The 21,447-nt window shown below is 40.7% G+C and overlaps 1 protein-coding gene across 1 annotated transcript in view; it reads left to right on the top strand.

Annotated features, from left to right (window-relative positions):
- The window catches only part of rapgef6 (Rap guanine nucleotide exchange factor (GEF) 6), a 217,466-nt gene that overhangs the window by 84,610 nt on the left and 111,409 nt on the right, over positions 1–21,447 (top strand). The window contains 5 exon segments of the mRNA XM_034177980.1: positions 912–1,043; positions 12,535–12,715; positions 14,024–14,103; positions 14,106–14,162; positions 18,738–18,893. Of these exon segments, the coding sequence (XP_034033871.1) occupies positions 912–1,043; positions 12,535–12,715; positions 14,024–14,103; positions 14,106–14,162; positions 18,738–18,893 (606 nt within the window).

Here is a 21,447-nt window from a genome sequence, read left to right as displayed (position 1 = left end):
ACACATGTACAGTAGATGGTCTTAGTAAGGGTTTACAGTTTGAATTATAGATATGAACACCTGGCATTTATAGTAGTTTTTAATATCATTTTAGTGCAATTTACATGTTTTAAAACAGCAAAAATGCTTTGGCTTCAGGGGGACTTCGTCCCTGTGACCCCCTGGCCAGGGCTATGCCCTGGACCTGCCGGGGCCTGCGGCCCCTGGACCCTGGCTTATTTTCCTCTGAAAATCGAATTTGCCAATCTCATCCCTGATTTTTATTTTCATAATACTTTTTAAACGATTATAAAATTCAAGAACAAACATTGAATTTTCAGTTTCAAAATTTATTTTTTCAATCTTTTTTTATTTTCAGATTACAAAACTTTTGGCCATGATTTAGCTCCATAAGTCGGGATAAAATGTGCCAATTGAATACGCAGATCCACCTCTGATCTGCTGTGGTGACTCTGAGTAGAAAAAAACTAGAGAGAAGCTGAAGGGACTTACTATATGAATGATTAAATGGGAGGAGCTTGACATTTTATTTCTTTACATTTCAAGTTGCTGTTAAATGAGAAACCTGCTTCTTGTCACCAGGCACATACTGCTGCCTTTAGGAGGAAAAAAGGCCTGTCAAGCAGTCACCTCAGTAATATGAAAATGCCCTCCGTCCTGACAGCCACCTTCCATCCAAAATATCATACCAACCATGCTGAGAATTTATAGATCTTTTAAATGTAAACATCTTTTCAAAATACTTAAATTATCTTTGATTGTAACCTTTCACGTTTGGCAAACAATTTTTTTTCATTCTTGCAGATGAAACGGCTTTGTGTGCTCTGTGTTTGTGTTCGTATGCATGCAAAGTATGTTTTCTTCTGAACGTATATCCTGTTTCTGTCTCTCCCTCAACTTTGTCTGAACAGCTTCCTGCTGACCTCAATAAGATGCATGTCACAGACCACACCCATCATCAAGTGATGCACATGGCTCCCAGCCAGTCAGGATGCAGCATTGCCAGCGACTCGGGGAGTAGCAGCCTATCAGATATTTACCAGGTGGGGGCTAAGTTTTTGCTTTCATGATTTACTTTATTTTTTTTAAATCAACACAACTCCAAATCCGTATTTAATAGTGAATACTGTTTGTGAAAACTAACCTCTCTTGGAAAGTGTAATCAATTTTATTAAATACAAATTTATTTGATAAAATCTTTTTTTTTTATAAGTCAGTTATGTTACTTAAAAAAATGTAAAAACAGATGTGTGTAGCATAAACACTTGCCTGATAACGTCTGGTTGTAAGGTTCCAAAAATGGACAATATAATCCTTATGTCCTGCCACAGTTAATAGCAAAAGTAGCTGTTCAGATTTCATTTGTGATTAATTCCATATATGTTAATTAACTGATTTGGGTGTGATAAAAGTTTGGCTTTTATCACACTTTTGTTTGGTTACAAATTGTTGAAATTCCACATGTGTAGCGTACCACTATTTATGCTCCACTGCCATCTGTCCTAAACATATCCATGCTCCACTCGTATGTCATCTGGACCAACTGGCTTTCCGGTCTTCATCTTCTTTGTTGCTGTCCTTACTTCATCCACACTATTATTCATCCGTTATGCTTTCTCAGTAACTCTCTCCACATTTGTTTTTTCCATCAACTCTTTAAAGTGCCACCTTCTCAACACACTCGCATTGCTTGTTAGGACATTTTCTTCGTTATCCTTTATCACCGTATCCTGCAGCACATCTTTTCCAGCTCAGTCCCTTTGTCTTCTGTCCCTCATGTTTGTTTATCCTTCCTTAGTGTTCAACTTCATGCACAGCTTGAAATATGCCTTTTCCTTATCCTTTGCCATATCTCTCTTCACCTTATATTGGTGCTCCTACTTTCTTCATGTTGCTAGCTATTACTGTTCTTTTTTTGCCAACCTCTTACATCTTATACATTCTTATAGTTTCTCGTTACACTACCAACTCCTTTTTTTTCTTCCGCCCTGTCTAACCTCGTTTCAGGAGTCTACCTCCTAAAGCTTCCAACATCTGACCCTTAGTTCAGCTTTCACTGTGTTCCACTTCTTCACTTCCAAATAAATCCTACCAATGACTGTGTGATGCCTTCTAGCTCCACTCTCCCCTGCCACGACTTGTGTGCACCTTCTTCCACTGACATGTGCTCCTTATCCTTAAAATAGGTTTTAAACACAGCGTTTTCCGTATCAACCCATCGCTTCATTGTCACCCCTGTTTCCTTTGCTAACATGCCCATTGACGCCTGCTTCAAAAACCACTTTCTTTCTTGGGTACACTCTCAATCACCTCACTTAACTCAAACCAGAAATTTTTTCTCCTGTATCTCACAACCTCCCTGTGGGCCATATGCACTGATGATATTCATCATTACCCCTTCAGTTTTCAACTTCACACCCACCCCCCTGTCAGACACTCAGTCAATCCCCAACAACCCCTTAATACGAGGGCTGTCAATAAAGTAACGGTCCTTTTTATTTTTTTCAAAAACTATATGGATTTCATTCATATGTTTTTATGTCAGACACGCTTGAACCCTCGTGCGCATGCGTGAGTTTTTCCACGCCTGTCGGTGACGTCATTCGCCTGTGAGCACTCCTTGTGGGAGGAGTCGTCCAGCCCCTCGTCGGAATTCCTTTGTCTGAGAAGTTGCTGAGAGACTGGCGCGTTGTTTGATCAAAATTTTTTCTAAACCTGTGAGACACATCGAAGTGGACACGGTTCGAAAAATTAAGCTGGTTTTCAGTGAAAATTTTAACGGCTGATGAAAGATTTTGAGGTGATTCTGTCGCTTTAAGGACTTCCCACGGTGCGTGACGTCGCTCAGCGCTCTCAGCCGCCGTCGTCAGCCTGTTCAAGCTGAAAACCTCCACATTTCAGGCTCTATTGATCCAGGACGTCGTGAGAGAACAGAGAAGTTTCAGAAGAAGTCGGTTTCAGCATTTTATCCGGATATTCCACTGTTAAAGGAGATTTTTTGAATGAAAGACGTGCGGACGGGTCCGCGCGTCGGGACGCAGCCGACGTGACGCTCCGCCACAGGAAAAACACCTCTGTTGAAAGCCTTAAGGACAAGTTGGAACATGTCCTGCTGTTAAACAATTTCTCATATACTCACTCCACTGAAAGCCATCAAAAGCCGCCTGGATTTTACAAATGGTTATCAACACGGAGGTGTTTTTCCTGTGCCGCCGCACCGCGTCGGCTGCGTCCTGACGCGCGGACCCGTCTGCACGTCTTTCATTAAAAAAGTCTCCTTTAACAGTGGAATATCCGGATAAAATGCTGAAACCGACTTCTTCTGAAACTTCTCTGTTCTCTCACGACGTCCTGGATCAATAGAGCCTGAAATGTGGAGGTTTTCAGCTTGAACAGGCTGACGACGGCGGCTGAGAGCGCTGAGCGACGTCACGCACCGTGGGAAGTCCTTAAAGCGACAGAATCACCTCAAAATCTCTCATCAGCCGTTAAAATTTTCACTGAAAACCAGCTTAATTTTTCAAACCGTGTCCACTTCGATGTGTCTCACAGGTTTAGAAAAAATTTTGATCAAACAAAGCGCCAGTCTCTCAGCAACTTCTCAGACAAAGGAATTCCGACGAGGGGCTGGACGACTCCTCCCACAAGGAGTGCTCACAGGCGAATGACGTCACCGACAGGCGTGGAAAAACTCACGCATGCGCACGAGGGTTCAAGCATGTCTGACGTAAAAACATATGAATGAAATCCATATAGTTTTTGAAAAAAATAAAAAGGACCGTTGCTTTATTGACAGACGTCGTATACTCTTCTTTTAAAATGAACCAGCATTGTTTCTCCTCCCATCCACACATTTATACAACAGTTGGAACCCACCTCCAGTGCTCATAGCCTTACTTCCCTTCCACTTTCTCTTGTACACGTGTGTCTACCTTTCTCCACAGTGTCAAACTTCTACCTCTCACTTCCACACTTCTAACTTTCGTATTCCATAGTTTTCTCTGGAATGCTCTGCACCTCTTCTTCACCGAACAGTAGCACATCTTCTACTGACACTCTGCTGAACACCAGTACCACTGGCAGTTGTTGTTACCCAGGTCTTGGCCGATCTGATATGGAAATATTATTTATGATCAGCATGTTTGGTTTAGCAAAATTTACGCTTCCTGAGACTTATTTCCTACTTATTTACCTGGGCTTGGAATCAGTACTCAAAATGCACTGGTTGTGCACCCCGTGTGACTGAATTACCTTAATATGTTTGTTTTGAAATTAGAAACAAGTATATTTTGATAGGTCAGCCGCAATACTCTGTTTTCAAAATTAGTTTTTAGTTTGTTTATAAGACCATGGCCTAGAAATGGTGGAACTCCACCATCTTTAAGTAAAGGTAGAAGATGTGACCTAGAAGATAATGGCATCCCTGCCACCAAACCTACGTTACCTGTACCACCAGCACCTGACCCACACTCCTGCAGGAGTGCAACACTGCACTTAACAAATGAGTGTTTGATTCACAAAAAGCGAGGGTTGTCTTTTCTTTCTCTGAACGTCATAACATTGAAACAAAAGTAATGTGAATGCTGTCAAATCAAGAGGGCAAGTCTTGTGTAACCTTTCCACCACTGTCACTACTCTGTTAGTGACTTTTAGTGATTGGTGCATTTTTTCCAGTGTGAGCTTTCTGTCTGTAGCTGTGTCTGTCCCTGGTATCTGTTGACTATCTATTGCCCCTCCTCGCTGTCATCTGGTTAATTACTGTGCTTCAGTGGTACATCTTGGTGATCCATCTTCCACTTCCTGCTGTTGAAGAAAAGGTCACAGGCAGGAAATAAACCTAACCTTAGGCTTGCACCTGTATCACTGATATATAGGAGCCTTAATGTTGTTCGTGCAGTCATAATAATGCTTGTGCAGAGGCAGGGGTGATGGCCAAGTGGATAGTGTGCTTGGTTTCATTGACGGAGGTTCCCGGTTCAAACCCCACACCTGCCACATTTCTCCATGTAATGTGGAGTTGCGTCAGGTAGGACATCCGGTGTAAAACTTGTGCCAAATCAGCATACAGGTCAAACTTGGATCTGCTGTGGCAACCCCAAGTGAAAAACAAGGGAGCAGCTGAAGGGACTTACTTATATTGCTCATGTAGTAACAGGTTTGGTTTGTTTTGGTTTTTTGCAGAGCTTTGTGACAGTGTGCAATGAAGCATGACGGGGAAAGTGAGCAACTGACATGAAGAAGGTCATGAAAAAGAAAGAATCACATGATTTATTTTTTTAATATGTTGTAGCGCTGACCTTAGTGTGTTTTGCAGACATTATCTTTTTAAAGCAATCTTTGAGTGTAATATTCATTACAATTCTATTGGTTAAATGCCTAAAGTGTGTTAAATGTTGAATGCATATTGTGAAGCATTATTACCAGGCCAGCAGGTCTTCATCTTAAATTTTCTACACTTGTTTGAATGCCCCTGCGCCCCCTGTTTGACATTTCAGAGCACTGAGCCACTCACTGTGCTTTGGAATTAAATGCTCTCTTGAGCATAGAGCATTTATATGGCTCTTGAATCAATAATCCTTTAAAGGGTACATGACAAGCCTGTCATTTCATTTTATTTTTTCAACCCCTGTCCCTCCTAATCTCTCGTCTTAACGTGGAAAGTCAAAATAAATCCTGTAACCTTTTTGATATTACTTTATAACCTTACCTGTTCTTCACATAATGCTACAGTGTTTTAATTTCTAGTATCATGATCCTGCCTTTTCAACATGTAGTCCCTTTGAAATTTTTATGACTTAAATGAGAATTACATCTAATTACAGCCTAGGCTCTATTTTCAGAAGTTGGGCGGGGTGTCATAATTTCACATGACACAAAGATGAATTTAATCAGCACATTATTTATTTATAGCACAATTACCACGTTAGCCGACAGAAGTTAACTGGCCAATTAATGCTATTGTACTAGGCAAGAAAAAGTGTGAGCAGGCGAAAACGTCATTAGAAATGCCCAGTTGTACTGGCCACTTCAGTGCAATGCTAAACGTACGCACATTCGATGCACTAAATATAAGTAAAGTTTTTGAAGTGGCCGATTATACAGTTAGCCTTTTATTTGCCAAGCCATCCTCTTCTGTTGCAGCTGTCCCACAAAGTACAAACAAGTCAACTGTGGAGGAGGTGCTGGGACTTTAAGAACCTTATTTGTTACTGTTTTTTTAAGTAACACCAGGAAAAGCTACACCATTCCTCCGCTTTTAGTCCTCCCTAAACAAATTTTTCAACTAAAGGATTTCTCATAAATGAAGCAAATGTCACAGTTGAATGCAACCACCATGCACCAGAGGTTTGATTGCTAACATTTTTACTAATTGGAGTTGTAAAAAAGTGAACTCCTATTTTATTTTTTTAAACATATTTTATTAGATTTTAACAGTTAAATATAAGGTACAAAAACAGCAGAAAAGAGCAGTCTGAGCACAAAGCACTTTCCACATTGCACACACGTATACATCATCTCGTCACACACTGATTGGGGCAAATTTAAGGCACGCCACTGCAGCAAGCCTGCACCTCTCTCTATAACGCCACTCAGATCTTCAGGTAGGTATTCAAGCAGGGGTCTCCATATGTCAAGAAAGACTTAATCACTGCCTTTTAATTTTGCACTGTCTTTCCATGGGTAGAACTCTGAAAATTTCTTTATACCACTGCGTGACAGTTGGTGGTTTCTCATTTATCCAATTGAATAGTACACATTTTCGTACCATGAATAATAATTTACTTAACAATTTAGATTTATTTTTATCCTGAAGTTTGTTTAGGGGTGGAAGCCCCAACATGAACTGACCCAGATCTTTACAAATTTTACTTTTCAAAATACAGCTTATTTCCTTAATTATACGAAACCAGAATTTGGAAATCTTTGGCCAGGTCCAGATGCAGTGCAGATCGTCCCATCACTTGTCTTGCATTTAAGACACAAAGGTGATCTTCTTGAGTCGATCTTATTCAAAAAGACTGGTGCTCTGTGTTGTCTATGTAAAATCTTAAATTGAATTTCTTTAAATTTGTTATTGAGGAATAATGAGTGGGCAGACCAAATACAGTCTTTCCAACCATGCTCCTCATAATGACATTGGCGATCTTCTTCCCAACTTTTGATCATTTTTCAAATCATCCATAAACACAAGATTTCATTTCATTGCTACGCAGATGACACACAGTTATACATCAAAATGGACTCCACACTCCCTTCAGCTCTGCCGTCTGCCTTTCAGGCTTGCCTGGAGGAGAAAGAGGCATGGATGACTGTTAACTTTCTTAAACTAAACACTGACAAAACTCAAGCCATCCTCATCGGTAGCCCACATCAAACCCAGTCCTCCTCCCTCACCAGTATTCCCATTCTCTGCCACAACATTCCCCTGTCCACCTCCGTCACCAACCTTGGAGTCATATTTCACCCACATCTCACCTTTGACACCCACATCCGCCACCTATGCAAAGTCTCCTTCCATCACCTCAAAAACATAGCCAAACTCCGCCCCTCCCTTTCCCAACTGGATGCTGAGAGGTTGGTCCATGCTTTTGTCTCCTCCAGGTTGGACTATTGCAATGCCCTCCTCGTTGGGACCCCTGGTAAAAACCTGCAAAAGCTGCAGCACATCCAGAACTGTGCTGCCCGGGTCCTGACGAGGAGGCGCAAGTTTGACCACATCACCCCTGTCCTCAGATCCCTCCACTGGCTGCCCATCAAATACAGAATAGAGTACAAACTCTGCTTCCTGACTTATCAGTGCATGCACGGAACCGCCCCTGCCTACCTCAGTGAACTCCTCACCCCACACACCACCTCAAGATCTCTCCGCTCCACCACCTTCTCATACTGCCTTCACCAACCCAGGACCAGACTCTCCACCATGGGAGACAGGGCCTTCCAGGCAGTGGCCCCTCGGCTCTGGAACTCCCTCCCAGAGACCCCGAGGGCCCCACAAAGTGTGGAGGCCTTTAAAAAAGGCCTAAAGACATTGTTATTTCAAAAGGCCTTTTAGATATCTTATCGTTTGAAATGGTTTCTACAAAATCTGTTTTTGAAATCTGTTTTAATTCTGTTTTTAAATCCTTGCTGTAGCACTTTGAAATTTCTTTGAAATGTAAGGTGCAATACAAATAAAATGTATTATTATTATTATTATTATTTTCAGTGTTATGTTGATTATAATCTTGTAACCTTGAATAAAATTGTTTGATGAAACTTTTCATTGTATTAAAATCCATAATAATTTTCTCAATGGGGCCCAACTGCATTGTCCCGTGGATGGCATCAAAGTTTACACCAATAAAATGACGGACCTGCAAGTAAGCAAAAAATTCCCTCTGCTCTTAAGTTTCGATTCTCTCAGGGTGACATCATCCCAGAAGCCCCCCCCCCCCCCCCCCCCCCAACTCCTGTTTTGAGCTAGCCATCAGGAAAATTCAGATAGTTTTTGTTTCTCCATTAACATCATCTAACATACTTGCTATTCTAAATTGTAGACTCTATTTTATCAATCATGACTTAATATTGTATGCACAACATCTTTTGTTGTATTGTTGTAAAGTCAGGAGGAAAAAAAAAAGCCAGCCATTATTCCACTGGCATTGGCTCCAACAGCAGGAATGACTTCAGATGCCATCAGTTTGATCATCCCTGAAGCTATCCACAATATAGTTAAAATTAGCATTAGCATCCTCAATATTTCTTAAATAAATAAATAAGTTCATAGAATACTTATCCAAGAGTATGGCTTAAAATAAACCAAACAGTTTCCCAGTTATTTGTCGAAAACTGGGAGTAACACAAACTACTCTGTTTGACAGTAATAGTCCAGTGGGTTTGTCCATGACTGTGTCCATTAATCATCAAACACAGACATCTGACTAGTCAGCATAGGCTGAAATGTATATGCTGATCAGCCATAAAAGTTTGACCACCTGTCTCATTATTGTGTAGGTTGCTTTCCTTTGCCAACAAAATAGTCCTGACCCATTGAGGCATGGACTCCATTAGACCTCTGAATGTGTGCTGTAATATCTGGTGCCAAGACTTTAGCATCAGATCCTTTAATTCCTGTAGGTTGAGAGGTGGAGACTCCGTGGATTGGACTTGTTTGTCCAGCACATCCCACGTGACCCTGTGACCAGTTCACCACTTTGCCTTCCTTGGAACATCTCACAAGAGCTGCAGTTTTGGAGATGCCCTGGCACAATCATCTCGCCATCACATTTTGGTGCTTGTCAAAGTCACACAAATCTTAATGTAGCCCCATTTTTACTGCTTCCATTGCATCAACTTCAATAACAAAATGTTAACTTGCTGCCTAATATGCATTGACAGGTGCCATTGTAACAAGATTTACTTCACCTGTCATGGGTCTCAATGTTATGGTTGATCAATGTATAGTATAAATATGAAATGTTCCCTTGTATTTCTTCAGTTTGTTGTATAAAATTCTGACATTCTCTCCTCTCTTCTCAGCCTTTATTCTTCTTAGATAAGGAGGGTGCTATTGCTAACAGAGTTGTGAAATTTTCATCCTGACATTAGACATTGATGACACAGATCTGGTCCCATCACTTTTATTCAGATACGAGTCTGTGTTGTTTACTGAGCTCGCCCTCCTGGTGGCCTTGGTCCTTATTTGTCAGTGGAACAGATATTTTTGCTCAGTGTGTCGTCTACTTGTTCCCTTCTTCCCAATCCCACTGCCCATTGAGCTGTATTTTTCCTCTGCTTTCATACCCAATGTCCTTCCATTGTACCGTTCCTGTCTTTTCCATCCTTCACTGTTGTTCTATCCTTCTGTAATCCTCCAGCTCTTCCACACAGTGTATTATGATTATCTATCCCCTCCTCTTTCAGATGTATCCTGAAGCCCTGAGCATTCTTACTTCATTTTGTTCTTTTTCTTGATGCTTTGAAAGCTGTGCACAATGCTGCTCTATCCCAGATCACATTATAAATCCTTTGTCTTAAAGCTACATGGTCCTGGTTCAAATGTGATCAGAGTGGAGGGGAACCTGAGAAAACGGGCATATCCTGCAGTCTGAATTAATGGCGCCTGCTCTCCAAAGCACAACATCCATAGTCACAGGCACAACCTGAGAGGAAAAGAATATACAGCTATAGCAAGTTGTTGTTTTACAGCAGTCCTTTACCCATTGTATTAAAACTCCTTTTGTGGCAGAGTTTGGATTGAGGCGTAGTTTTCAATGTCGCAGTATCTTACAAAATAATGTTTCTCTTAATGTTCTGTAAATGCTCCTCTGGCATGTTTTCTAATAAGAAAAAAAATCATAACATATGTTGCACAGCAGGACAAATGGGTGAGGTTATTGTTGAGATGCTTGTTTGTAGTGTTGTTAGATATTCAGTCAAATAAGGTCTGGAAATATGTCCTGGGGCCATGACATGCTCCATCCACCACACCTGGACAGCAATCACCCAGGCAGACAAAGGGTCTATCCCCAGTTCTCTAAAGTAACCATCTATCTGCTGCAGCCAGGCGGAATGTCATCATCCCCTTGGCAGGTGCATCATTGTATTCAGGGTTCTATTGGGTGGATCATGCCCTGTGAAATGTGCCACATGGCCAGAATGTCATAACTCACATTCTTCATCATGCGGACTGATGCTCCTTATCATAGTCTCTTTATGTAATTTCTCTTCTGTCACAAAGTCATTCCAGCAGTACACAAGGATCCTCAGAAGAGAACTGGTACCAGATACATCCAGTTGTCACCTTCGGTCATTTGGTAGCATACCAAGAGTTCCAACACGTGGTGTAGACGGGAAGCACCAAGACCCAAAAGACTTGGACCTTTGTTCTTCTCCTGCAAAGATACTTGCGTCACCAAATGCCTCTGTCCATTGACTTCATAACGTCATACATTCCTCCCAGGTGTCTCTCAGTCTTAGAGACTGAGGACCCAGAGACAAGAATGTCACTAACAAGATAAAGGAATGTTCTCCAAGTTGACACAAGTTCTTTTATTATATTCATGCTTTTGGTAGAGAGAAAAAAATGTTTTTTGCAGTAAGTCATTATGATGTGATTCTGCAGGGGGGATCACCAATGATAATTTCTTGGTCATGTTTTGTTCTTAAAATAAACCATTTCAGATACACTGGACACAGTGCAAATCAGACCTGAACTGCTGGTGTGTTTGAAGAGTTGTCACCGTAGTTACCGATCTGTCATTGAAAATAAAGTTGACCTGTGTGGTTAACTTGGGAAGGCTGTCACTAATCACAGTGCCTCTGAGAAACCTATAATGCCTTTTTGGCCAGGTACCAGAATCTCCACAGAGCCCAGTAGCTGGATTGGATTGTGGATGTTAATGAAGGAGATCGACATCTAGTTTATACTGCAGTCTGCAAACTCTTCCCCACCAGCTGCAATGAGTAACACATACTGTCAACAATGGTTAACATCTGTTTTAGTGTTGTAAATGAGAATTAATAAAATAGTTTCAACATCTACTTCTACATGATGTGAACAATGTACACAAGGAAACAGAGTATTCTTCACACGTCAGACCTTAATAATTTTGGTGTAATTTGAGTAATGGCGGCATTAAAGCTGGGCTGATGTAGTGGGCAGTTTTTATTTTTTAAGTTTACTTGAAAAGGCCAACAGAAATGGCCTTCCAGTCTGTCAATACCATCAAAGATCTGATCTTCTCACCTTCGGCTTGATGTTTCAGTCCCCAGCTGACCTGAAAGTGCTTATGCCCTCCCAGAGTTGTATCCTGCCAAGAATCTGTCTGCACAACACTGACAAAAGATGAGAAGTTCTGAATTATTTCTGGCCAATTTAAATATTTGTCTCTTGGGATTTAATGCCAGGATTTTGATCAAACTCACAGATTCATGGGTGTTTCAAGGTTATTCTGTGCAGAGAGGTTCTGCAAAAAAAGAAAAGTGGCTGTCATAGAATAAAGGGGTAGATTGAATAGGCCTATTGATATTAAATTTTACTGCCATCAGTTAATTATAAAATATTTCTAATCCTGCTTGAGGATACAGTGGACTACAGTGTGGTGAAAAAGTATTGACACCTCCCGATTTCTACTATGCTTGGGTAGACAGTATCTCCTATTAGTTTGAGAATTCCAAATATTTTAAGATAAATTGTCTTCAGGTAGTAGTAAAGACAGCTTTCCAGCGAGAGATGCATTCTTAACATCGTCACGTTGGGATGACTGTACTCCTCTCCCACACCAAATGCAATGACACAGATGTTTCGGTTGCAGTTTTTTATGTTTTTTGTTTTTTTTTTGGAGCTTCATGCAGTCAGTTTATGGTGACTTGTGTTCAAAAACATAAGTCAAATCAAATCCATATTGAAGTGGATATATGTTGCGGAAACACAGATGTAGTTATTCACAACTTTTGTGTCAATTTAAATGTCACAGAGGCTTTTCTGTCAACCTAATTTTTCCTTGTACTATTAACAACTCTTTTGTGCCTGTTCCACCACCTTTGCTCCAGGCCACAGAGAGCGAGCTTGGAGATGTGGATCTGTCTGGACTTCCAGAAGCTGCAGTGGACAGTGAAGAAGAGGAGGAAGAAGATGAGGACTTGGAGAGAGCTTCAGACACTCTTTTGGGCAGAGACTTGGTCCGAGAGTGTCTGGAAAAAGATCCTGCCGACCGCAATGATGATGACATTGGTCAGTCTACCTCTCTTTGGCTTTTACAGAAGTCATTTTTGTCTATACACTTCTGTTTGCTTTAACTTAATTTTAAGAAAGTTTTTTTGGTTTGACCATAATGCCCTTGATGTATAGCTTTATAGACACCATATATCATTCACTCACCACACACCAGAAATTGTACAAAAACACTTCTTACAAAACCCCTACCAGTAATGTCTACACACCATTGCAAAACCATCATTTAATTTGACCTTTATTTAACCAGGTTAGTCCCATTGAGATTGAGACCTATTTTGCAAGGGAGACCTGGGCAGTTATAAAGTTTCCAATTCACCTAACCTGCATGTCTTTAAATGTGGGAGGAAACCAGAGCACTTGGAGGAAACCCACACAAACACGGTGGGAACATGCAAACTTCACACACAAAGGCCACAGGTGGGAATCAGTCCCATCTTCCTGTGAGGCAACAGTGCTAACCACTAAGCCACCGTGCTGCCGGTGGCTTTGATTCACCTTAGACTGAAACAAGGGAGGAAGACAAAGGAACTTACTTTTTTTACTGACTGGATCTTGTAACAGGCAACTTAGATGTGGGTATTACAAACTGATTGGTGAATTGGCATCATCCCTAAGCTGTCAATACTTGCTATTGATATCTGCTAATTATGACACTAACTTAAACTAATTAAAGTTAAGTAGTCCAATTTACTGCACACCAAGCCATGTCATCTCTTTTATTGTGAATAAAATGCTCAGAAAGAACAACCATGGTGGAGCACAAAGCGAGTGGGCAGCTGCTAGCAGAAGCCAAAGTAATGACTGTCCACGCCTGCCACTCAAAATGACCACACTTCTGATTATTCATAATTCTATGGCCTAATGTAGCTCATACTGTTGAGCACTTCTACAATGGTTTCATTTTTCAACAGCAAAGGTTGCCACTGGGTTGGAGCCAAAAAATTTTTTTAATTAAGTTAAACTTTGCAGTGAAAGGAAATATGGTATCAATACCGATACATATACAGTCAAATGTCTGCTCTTCAAAGCTTTTAAATAGCACTTCTGTTTCTTTTTGTCCATAAATGTGTGTATGTCAGGCTTCCTTGAAATGTGGAGAATTTACAAGTCCAGCTTATTTTGGAAAAGCTGCTTTGTCATTAACAAAATCAATGAGTGATTTACCACAACAGCAGAAAAGCACTTTTTTGATTATTCAACTTCCAGCAGTACACAGTAGCATCCCTCAAACACCTTAAATGTCAATTTTTGTTTTAATTTGCCCATCTGACTCCCTCTCTGACCTGCCTCTTTTTTGCCAAATAGAGCAACTCCTGGAGTTCATGCACCAGCTGCCTGCGTTTGCCAACATGACGATGTCTGTGCGGAGGAACTTGTTGCAGTGTCATGGTGTTTTGAGGTGGTGGAGCAGGCTGGTACTGTCATACTACATGACAAACAAGAGGTATGAACTAACCAATAGTACACCGAGAAATGCGGTTATAAATATAGTGATGGATATACCATGTCTTATCTCTAGCATGGCTGTCATTAATAAGTTATAACTGAATATAGAGACAGAAAGAAAATTTTTGGCTGCAAAAACTTTTGAGCATTAGTGTAATTGTGTGGTAAGGGAAGGTGACTTCATGGAAAAGCAATGACACTGCTTGATAGAGAACATTCCAAGCTTTAAGCAGATATGTGATTCTTGTGAGTATCGTGCTTGTTACTGGAACCTTTCAGCTGACCCTCATATTTCTTAAATGCTTTTTTTTTTTTTTGGCCAATAGGTGCACTAGATAGCGATGAAACAGCAGAGGGTTAAGAACTGAGCCCTGAAGTACACCACAATTTAATGAAAACCTGTTATTACAGAGGCAAATCCGGCAGAAAAGGTTGCTGTTTCAAAAGGTTACATTCCAAATGGTGTTGATCTAAAGCTTTTTCTAAAACTTTAATGAAGATTTGAGATTATTTAATAATTAGTTAATAGGGATCAAAACCAAATATGTTGAGGACACCTACAACAATAGCTATAATAGTAATAGTAGAACAACAAACAACAATTTCAACAACAACAACAACAAAAAAAAACAAGTAACACAGAGGAAAGAGACAGATAAGTGTATTCAGGACTAACATTAAAAAAAATAAAATGACACCATAAATTTAGTAGTTATAAAATACAAACTAAAGATATGTTTAAAGTCTCATCAGAAAGTGGCTGTCTAATCTCAGCGGGTGAATTGTTTGAGGCGGAAAAAGCCTTGTAATTCATTGTCAGGACTCTAGATTATGAATGCATAGAAAGGGATTTTATGAAAGGCATCATCAGTTGTGCTCAACAACAGTGTCCACCAGCATTCAGTGCTTTGTCACAGAAACTCAAGGTGGGAGGTACACCGGTGTCCTAGTCACCACTGGTGCACGCACGATACTGTACGGATTGCACAATACCCTCAATTCTGAGAAATCAGGCAAAAGAGAACCCCTGCTGGTTCAGATTATATTTTTTTAATGACACCAATAAAATATAATGCAGCGGAAATAATGAAAAATAATAGGAAATATATCTCGTTCGCTCATCAGAGGGCCCAGGGCTCTCCACGTGAAATTCGGCCTGAAGAGGGGGTGGGCTGATGCCCAAGCACGGCCAATATCTTGTATATTGGAATGCACTTTCAATAAAATGTCTATTTTCATCACAAATAACTCACCTGATTGTGTCCATTTTTTCTCCTTTTCTTATTCATTAAATGTGTTCTTTTGTTTTTTAATTTCAGGTGGGCATTTAACGTGCCTCTGGGCCCTCTGACGGGCAAATACAGTATATTAATTTTGAAAATCTGTAATAATTTTGGTGCATCTGCTGCTCCAGTCAGCACCACGGTGCTGACGCTGTGAAAGCTCCATTCTTTTCCTCTTTGGCTGAGCTCCACATGTGAGTCAAAATACTGGTTAAAAAATAAAGTGTAAAGTCATTTTCACATGAAGACATAACTTTTGTGTTTCAAGAACCAGTAAACCTCTGAGCTGCAGGCTCCTTTATGCCTGAACAGTTGTTAGTTACACACAACCATCGATTTGTTAACATAACATGATAAAAATATTTGATTCATGAAGTTTTTTTTAAATCCAGATTTTAACTTTGAAGGAGCAGATTTGAAAATGATCATCCATATCAACCTCTTGCTCAGTTAAGATTAAAAGGGTCATATTCTATAATACTAGTTACACTGTAATATAATATCATCACTGTCTGAAACAGCGAAATATACCGTGATATTAGTTTTAGAACATATCATGCACCCCCAAGAACAGAGCATTTTAGTCTACGCTCATATGTATAGGAAAACAGTGTAACAGAGCCAGAATTGGATTAGTCATCTAGCAGCATCTGGCTCATTTAAGAACATCTTGTACTATTAAGCCAGAAAATGGAACATTTAATGAGAAAAATGATGATGTTTGACTTTTATATCCTCAAACACTTCAGCAGCGTGCCAGGATGAGGCCAGTATGAGTATACATCCATGCAGCAAGAATCTACTACCTACACCAACTAAAAACATGAGCGCAGCAGGGTGTAATAGAGCCCACACAGCTGTCTAAATGTGACCGCAGCCTTTCACATTCTCGTTATCATTGCGTCTATCCAAAACTAATTCACATACAAAAGCTGGAGTGTCCTAACACACTGAAGACTAAAAGCCCAGTCAGTCATTTCAGCTGCTGCACGTCTAATTGATTCAGCTACATGGCTGAGAAACGGGAGCTCTGTCAGGGCTGTTTGGTTTCACACCACAGCATTAGAACCGACAAGGTGATAAATAGCAGTGGACTGCCAGCTGCTCAGCTCTAATGGATAGAAATCTGCATCAACAAGACAAACCCCCCCCCCCACACACACACACACACTGATAAGACATGTGTCACATGTGTCTTATCTACCATGTGTCTTTTGTATGTGTTGAGTCACACTTGATGGACAGGTCTCACCTATTTGTTTCTCTGTGGACCCAAATTGAAGGTCAAACGGAACTACTTACGGTCCGGAAAGTATTCACAGCGCTTCACTTTTTCCACATTTTGTTATGTTACAGCTTTACTCCAAAATAGATGAAATTCTTTTCTCCCCCCCCTCACAATTCTACACACAATACCCCATAATGGCAATGTGAAAAAGGTTGTTTTTTTTGTTTGTTTGTTTGTTTTTTGTTGTTTTTTTCTTTTCTTTTTTTAGATTTTTGCAAATTTATAAAAAAAAAAAAAAAACTCAGAAATCGTGTTCATAAGTATTGACATCCTTTACCATGAAGCTCAAATTGAGCTCAGGTGCTTCCTGTTTCCACTGATCATCCGTGAGATGTTTCTACAGCTTAATTGGAGTCCACCTGGGGTAAATTCAGTTGACTGGGCATGATGTGGAAAGACACACACCTGTCTACATATAAGGTCCCACAGTTGACAGTGCATGTCAGAGCACAAACCAAGCATGAAGTCAAAGGAATTGTCTGTAGACCTCCGAGACAGGATTGTCTCCAGGCACAAATCTGGGGAAGGGTACAGAAACATTTCTCCTACTTTGAAGATTCCAGTGAGCACAGTGGCCTCCATCATCTGTAAATGAAAGAAGCTTGGATCCACCAGGACTCTTCATAGAACTGACCACCCCTCTAAACTGAGTAATGACGGAGAAGGGCCTTAGTCAGTGGAAAAGATGAATGCAACAATGTACAGACACATCCTGGATGAAAACCTCCTCGAGAGCGCTCTCGACTTTAGACTGGGGTGAAAATTCATCCATCAGCAGGACAATGACCCTAAGCACACAGGCAAGAAGATATCAACGGAGTGGCTTCAGGACAACTCTGTGAATGTCCTTAAGTGGCCCAGCCAAAGCCCAGACCTGAAGCTGATTGAGGATAGGTGCGCCAACCTTGTGGCATCATATTCAAGAATACTTGAGGCTTTAATTGCTGCCAAAGGTACATCAACAAAGTATTGAGCAATGATTGTGAATAATGAATTTGCAGAACTTAAAAACAAAAAACTTTTTTTTCATGTTGCCTTCCATTATGGGGTGTTGTGGGTAGAATTTTGAGGGAAAAATGAATTTACTCCATTTTGGAATAAGCTGTAACAACAAATTGTGGAAAAAGTGAAGCACTGTGAATACCTTCTTGGATGCACTGTAATCGCCCGTGAGGCTTTTTTTTTTTTTTGCGTCAATAAGATACTACCCAAATACTAAGATCTCTGTTGTTCTATGGTCCCAAGATTCTTATATTTATGCCCAATTATTGTACAGTTACACATAGTACAGTGAATCTTATATCGTTGGTGCCTAAAGTGGAACATGACATGAAGATGCTTCGTTTGCCAATTTGTAATTAGGATTGGGGAGTTGAGAAAAATTGCATTTGACAGTTTTTATCTGTGATGTATATAAACTTATGGCTTAAACAGTATTGTGTATATTTGTATTCTGTGACTTCATGTATAGTGGATGCGGTGCAATCATTTTAAAGAGCAGAGTTTTAAATAAATTCATGGTTAATTAGATTATGAGCGTCCTGCATTGAAGGTGTGTGAAGCTGTGGTTTTCCACTTCACACCTGCTGATTAATAAAGAGAGCAAATGGCTGGTTTTGTAACTGAGAGAAAGTGCAAAGCATTGAGAGAAATGCATGCAGTGGAATAAAAGAAGCAAAAGAAGCAATATCAGCCATTGTTGTAGAGGGAGCCCCGTGCTCATTCATCCTCCTTCCCTCTAGTTCACACAAGGGATGAATGTCTTGTTAAATTGTACCTTGCAGCATTTTCTATTCAAAAGCCACCTCCCAAGACTCAGTCCTTCCTGACAGCCGCACTTTTACCTCATACATTGTACTCATAATATGCTGTATGTCAATTAAAATTACTGCAGGGTAAACTCATTTTTTTCCAGTCACCACTGCAGTGGAGTATCTGTTTTCTGTTAAACTGTAGAACATATATAGAAACAGTGTCTGTGTCTGTGTGTGTGTGTCTGTAGCTGGATCTCTGGTATGTTATCCTGAACGGGGCTGTGGACATCAGCCATGAAGGACGAGTAGAGAGTCTGTGTATGGGCAACAGTTTTGGCATCTCGCCCTCACTGGACAAACAGTTTATGAATGGAGAAGTTCGGACAAAGGGAGATGACTGCCAGGTAAGAAGAGAAAAAAGGTGATTTCATCTTGACTGGAGATTTATATACCATTACAGCCTCAGTGTTAAATTTGGAGACAGATTTACTTATTTCTGCACTGGGATTCATGTCTTTGGGTTAGCAATCGACCAATATGGGTTTTTCAGTGGCCAAGGTAGAATTTATTTTTATTATTATTACTGTTATTTTTAGGAGAATACGGCAGCCAGTGGCCAATATCTTTTTGACATGTGACACAACTATCAATTTAATAACAAGAGAGACAAAATGTAGATTAGTATGCTTGCATTATCTCTGTTCAAAGCTTATCATTTTCTGTCAGATAAAGGAATGTCTGATGTTTGCATGTTTCACACTGCTTTTAAACAGCTGTTTTAAGCCACCCATATGTATGTAAGTTACTATGAGGTCTATAATTATGCTGTGTCCTCAACCTTTGAGATTGAGAAATGCTTAGGAGGAGTTTGTGGCATTATGAGGACCTGGAATACAGTTTTTGCTGATACCTTTGCAGCAGAGCCCTGGTTTTTGGGGTCCTGGTGTTTCCAGTGTCCCTCTGTTTCTGAGACCTGGAGGCTAACCAGTGATCTAGGGCAATAACTGGATGTCTCTGGTAATAGGTCTCTTTGGAGGATTTTGGGTACAGTTAGAAAGTCTTTGACAAATGAACGGTTGCTTAAGGAGACTCAGATGATGCATACCACTTGCATTGCGAGGTACAGTGCATCTGGAACGTGTTTACAGCGCTTCACTTTTTAAAACATTTTGTTATGTTACAGTCTTCATGGATGAAATTAATTTTTTCCCTCAAAATTCTACACACAGTATCCCATGAAGACAATGTGAAAAATGTTTTTGACATTTTTGCGAATTTATTATGAATAATAATAAAAACAACAAAGAAATCACATATACATTAGTATTCACAAACTTTGTCATGAAGCTCAAAATTGAGCTCAGGTGCATCGTGTTTCCACTGATCATCCTTTAGATGTTTCTACAGCTTTCTTGTAGTCCACCTAGGGTAAATTCAGTTGATTGGGCATGATCTGGAAAGACACACACCTGTCTATATATGAGGTCCCACAGTTGACAGTGCAAATCAGAGCACAAACAAAGCATGAAGTCAAAGGAATTGTCTGTAGTCCTCCGAGACAGGATTGTCTCAAGGCATAAATCTGTGGAAGGGTACAGAAACATTTCTGCTGTTTTGAAGGTTCCAATGAGCACAGTGGCCTCCATCATCCATAAATGGAAGAAGTTCGGATCCACCAGGACTCTTCCTAGTGCTGGCTGCCTGTCTGAACTGAGCGATTGGGGGAGAAGTGCATTAGTCAGGGAGGTGACCAAGAACCTGATGGTCACTCTGTCAGAGCCGAAGCATTCCTCTGTGGAGAGAGGAGAACCTTCCAGAAGGACAACCATCTCTGCAGCAATCCACCAATCAGGCCTGTATGGTAGAGTGGCCAGACAGAAGCCACTCCTTAGAAAAAAGCACATGACAGCCCACCTGGAGTTTGCCAAAAGGCACCTGAAGGACTCTCAGATCATGTCTGATGCGACCCAGATTGAACTCTTTGGCGTGTATGCCAGTTGTCATTTTTGGAGGAAACCAGGCACCATCCCTACAGTGAAACATGGTGGTGGAAGCATCATACTGTGGGGATGTTTTTCAGCAGCAGGAACTAGGAGACTAGTCAGGATTGAGGGAAGATGAATGCAGCAATGTACAGAGACATCCTGGATGAAAACCTGCTCCAGAGCACTCTTGACCTCAGACTGGGGCGATGGTTCATCTTTCAGCAGGATAATGACCCTAAGTACACAGCCAAAATATCAAAGGAGTTGTTTGAGGACAACTCTGTGAATGTGTTTGAGTGGCCCAGCTGGAGCCCAGAACTGAAGCTGACTGAACATCTCTGGAGAGATCTGGAAATGGCTGTGCACTGACGCTCTCCATCCAAACTTCCCAGAATTTCCTATATATTCGTATTGTCAATTGTGTCAGTAGCATGGCCCAAGCAGAGGGTCACCCTTTTGACTCTGATCTGCTTGAGGTTTCTTCCTCAAATTATCAGAAGAAGTTTTCTTTGCCACTGTCGCCTGTGTGCTTGCTCTAGGAGTTTGTAAGGTTCGACCTTACTTGGGTGAAGTTCCTTTAGGCAACTTTGTTGTGATTTGGTGCTATATAAATGAAATAAATTAAATTAAATTAATCTGATGGATCTTGAGAGGTGCTGCAAAAAGGATTGGACAAAACTACCCAGTAATTGGTTTCAGCAGGACAGTGACCCTAAGCACACAGCCAAGAAGATAAACGGAGTGGCTTCAGGACAACTCTGTGAATGTCCTTAAGTGGCCCAGCCAAAGCCCAGACCTGAATCTGATTGAGGATAGGTGCGCCAAGCTTGTGGCATCATATTCAAGAAGACTTGAGGCTATATATATAAAAGGCTATAATGAGCCTGGTTCTGCTGGAGGTTTCTTCCTGTTAAAAGGGAGTTTTTCCTTCCCACTGTAGCCAAGTGCTTGCTCACAGGGGGTCGTTTTGACC

The sequence above is a fragment of the Thalassophryne amazonica genome, chromosome 9, assembly GCF_902500255.1.
Source record: "Thalassophryne amazonica chromosome 9, fThaAma1.1, whole genome shotgun sequence".
Lineage (NCBI taxonomy): Eukaryota > Metazoa > Chordata > Actinopteri > Batrachoidiformes > Batrachoididae > Thalassophryne > Thalassophryne amazonica.
This window is presented reverse-complemented; position numbering and strand designations above follow the sequence as displayed.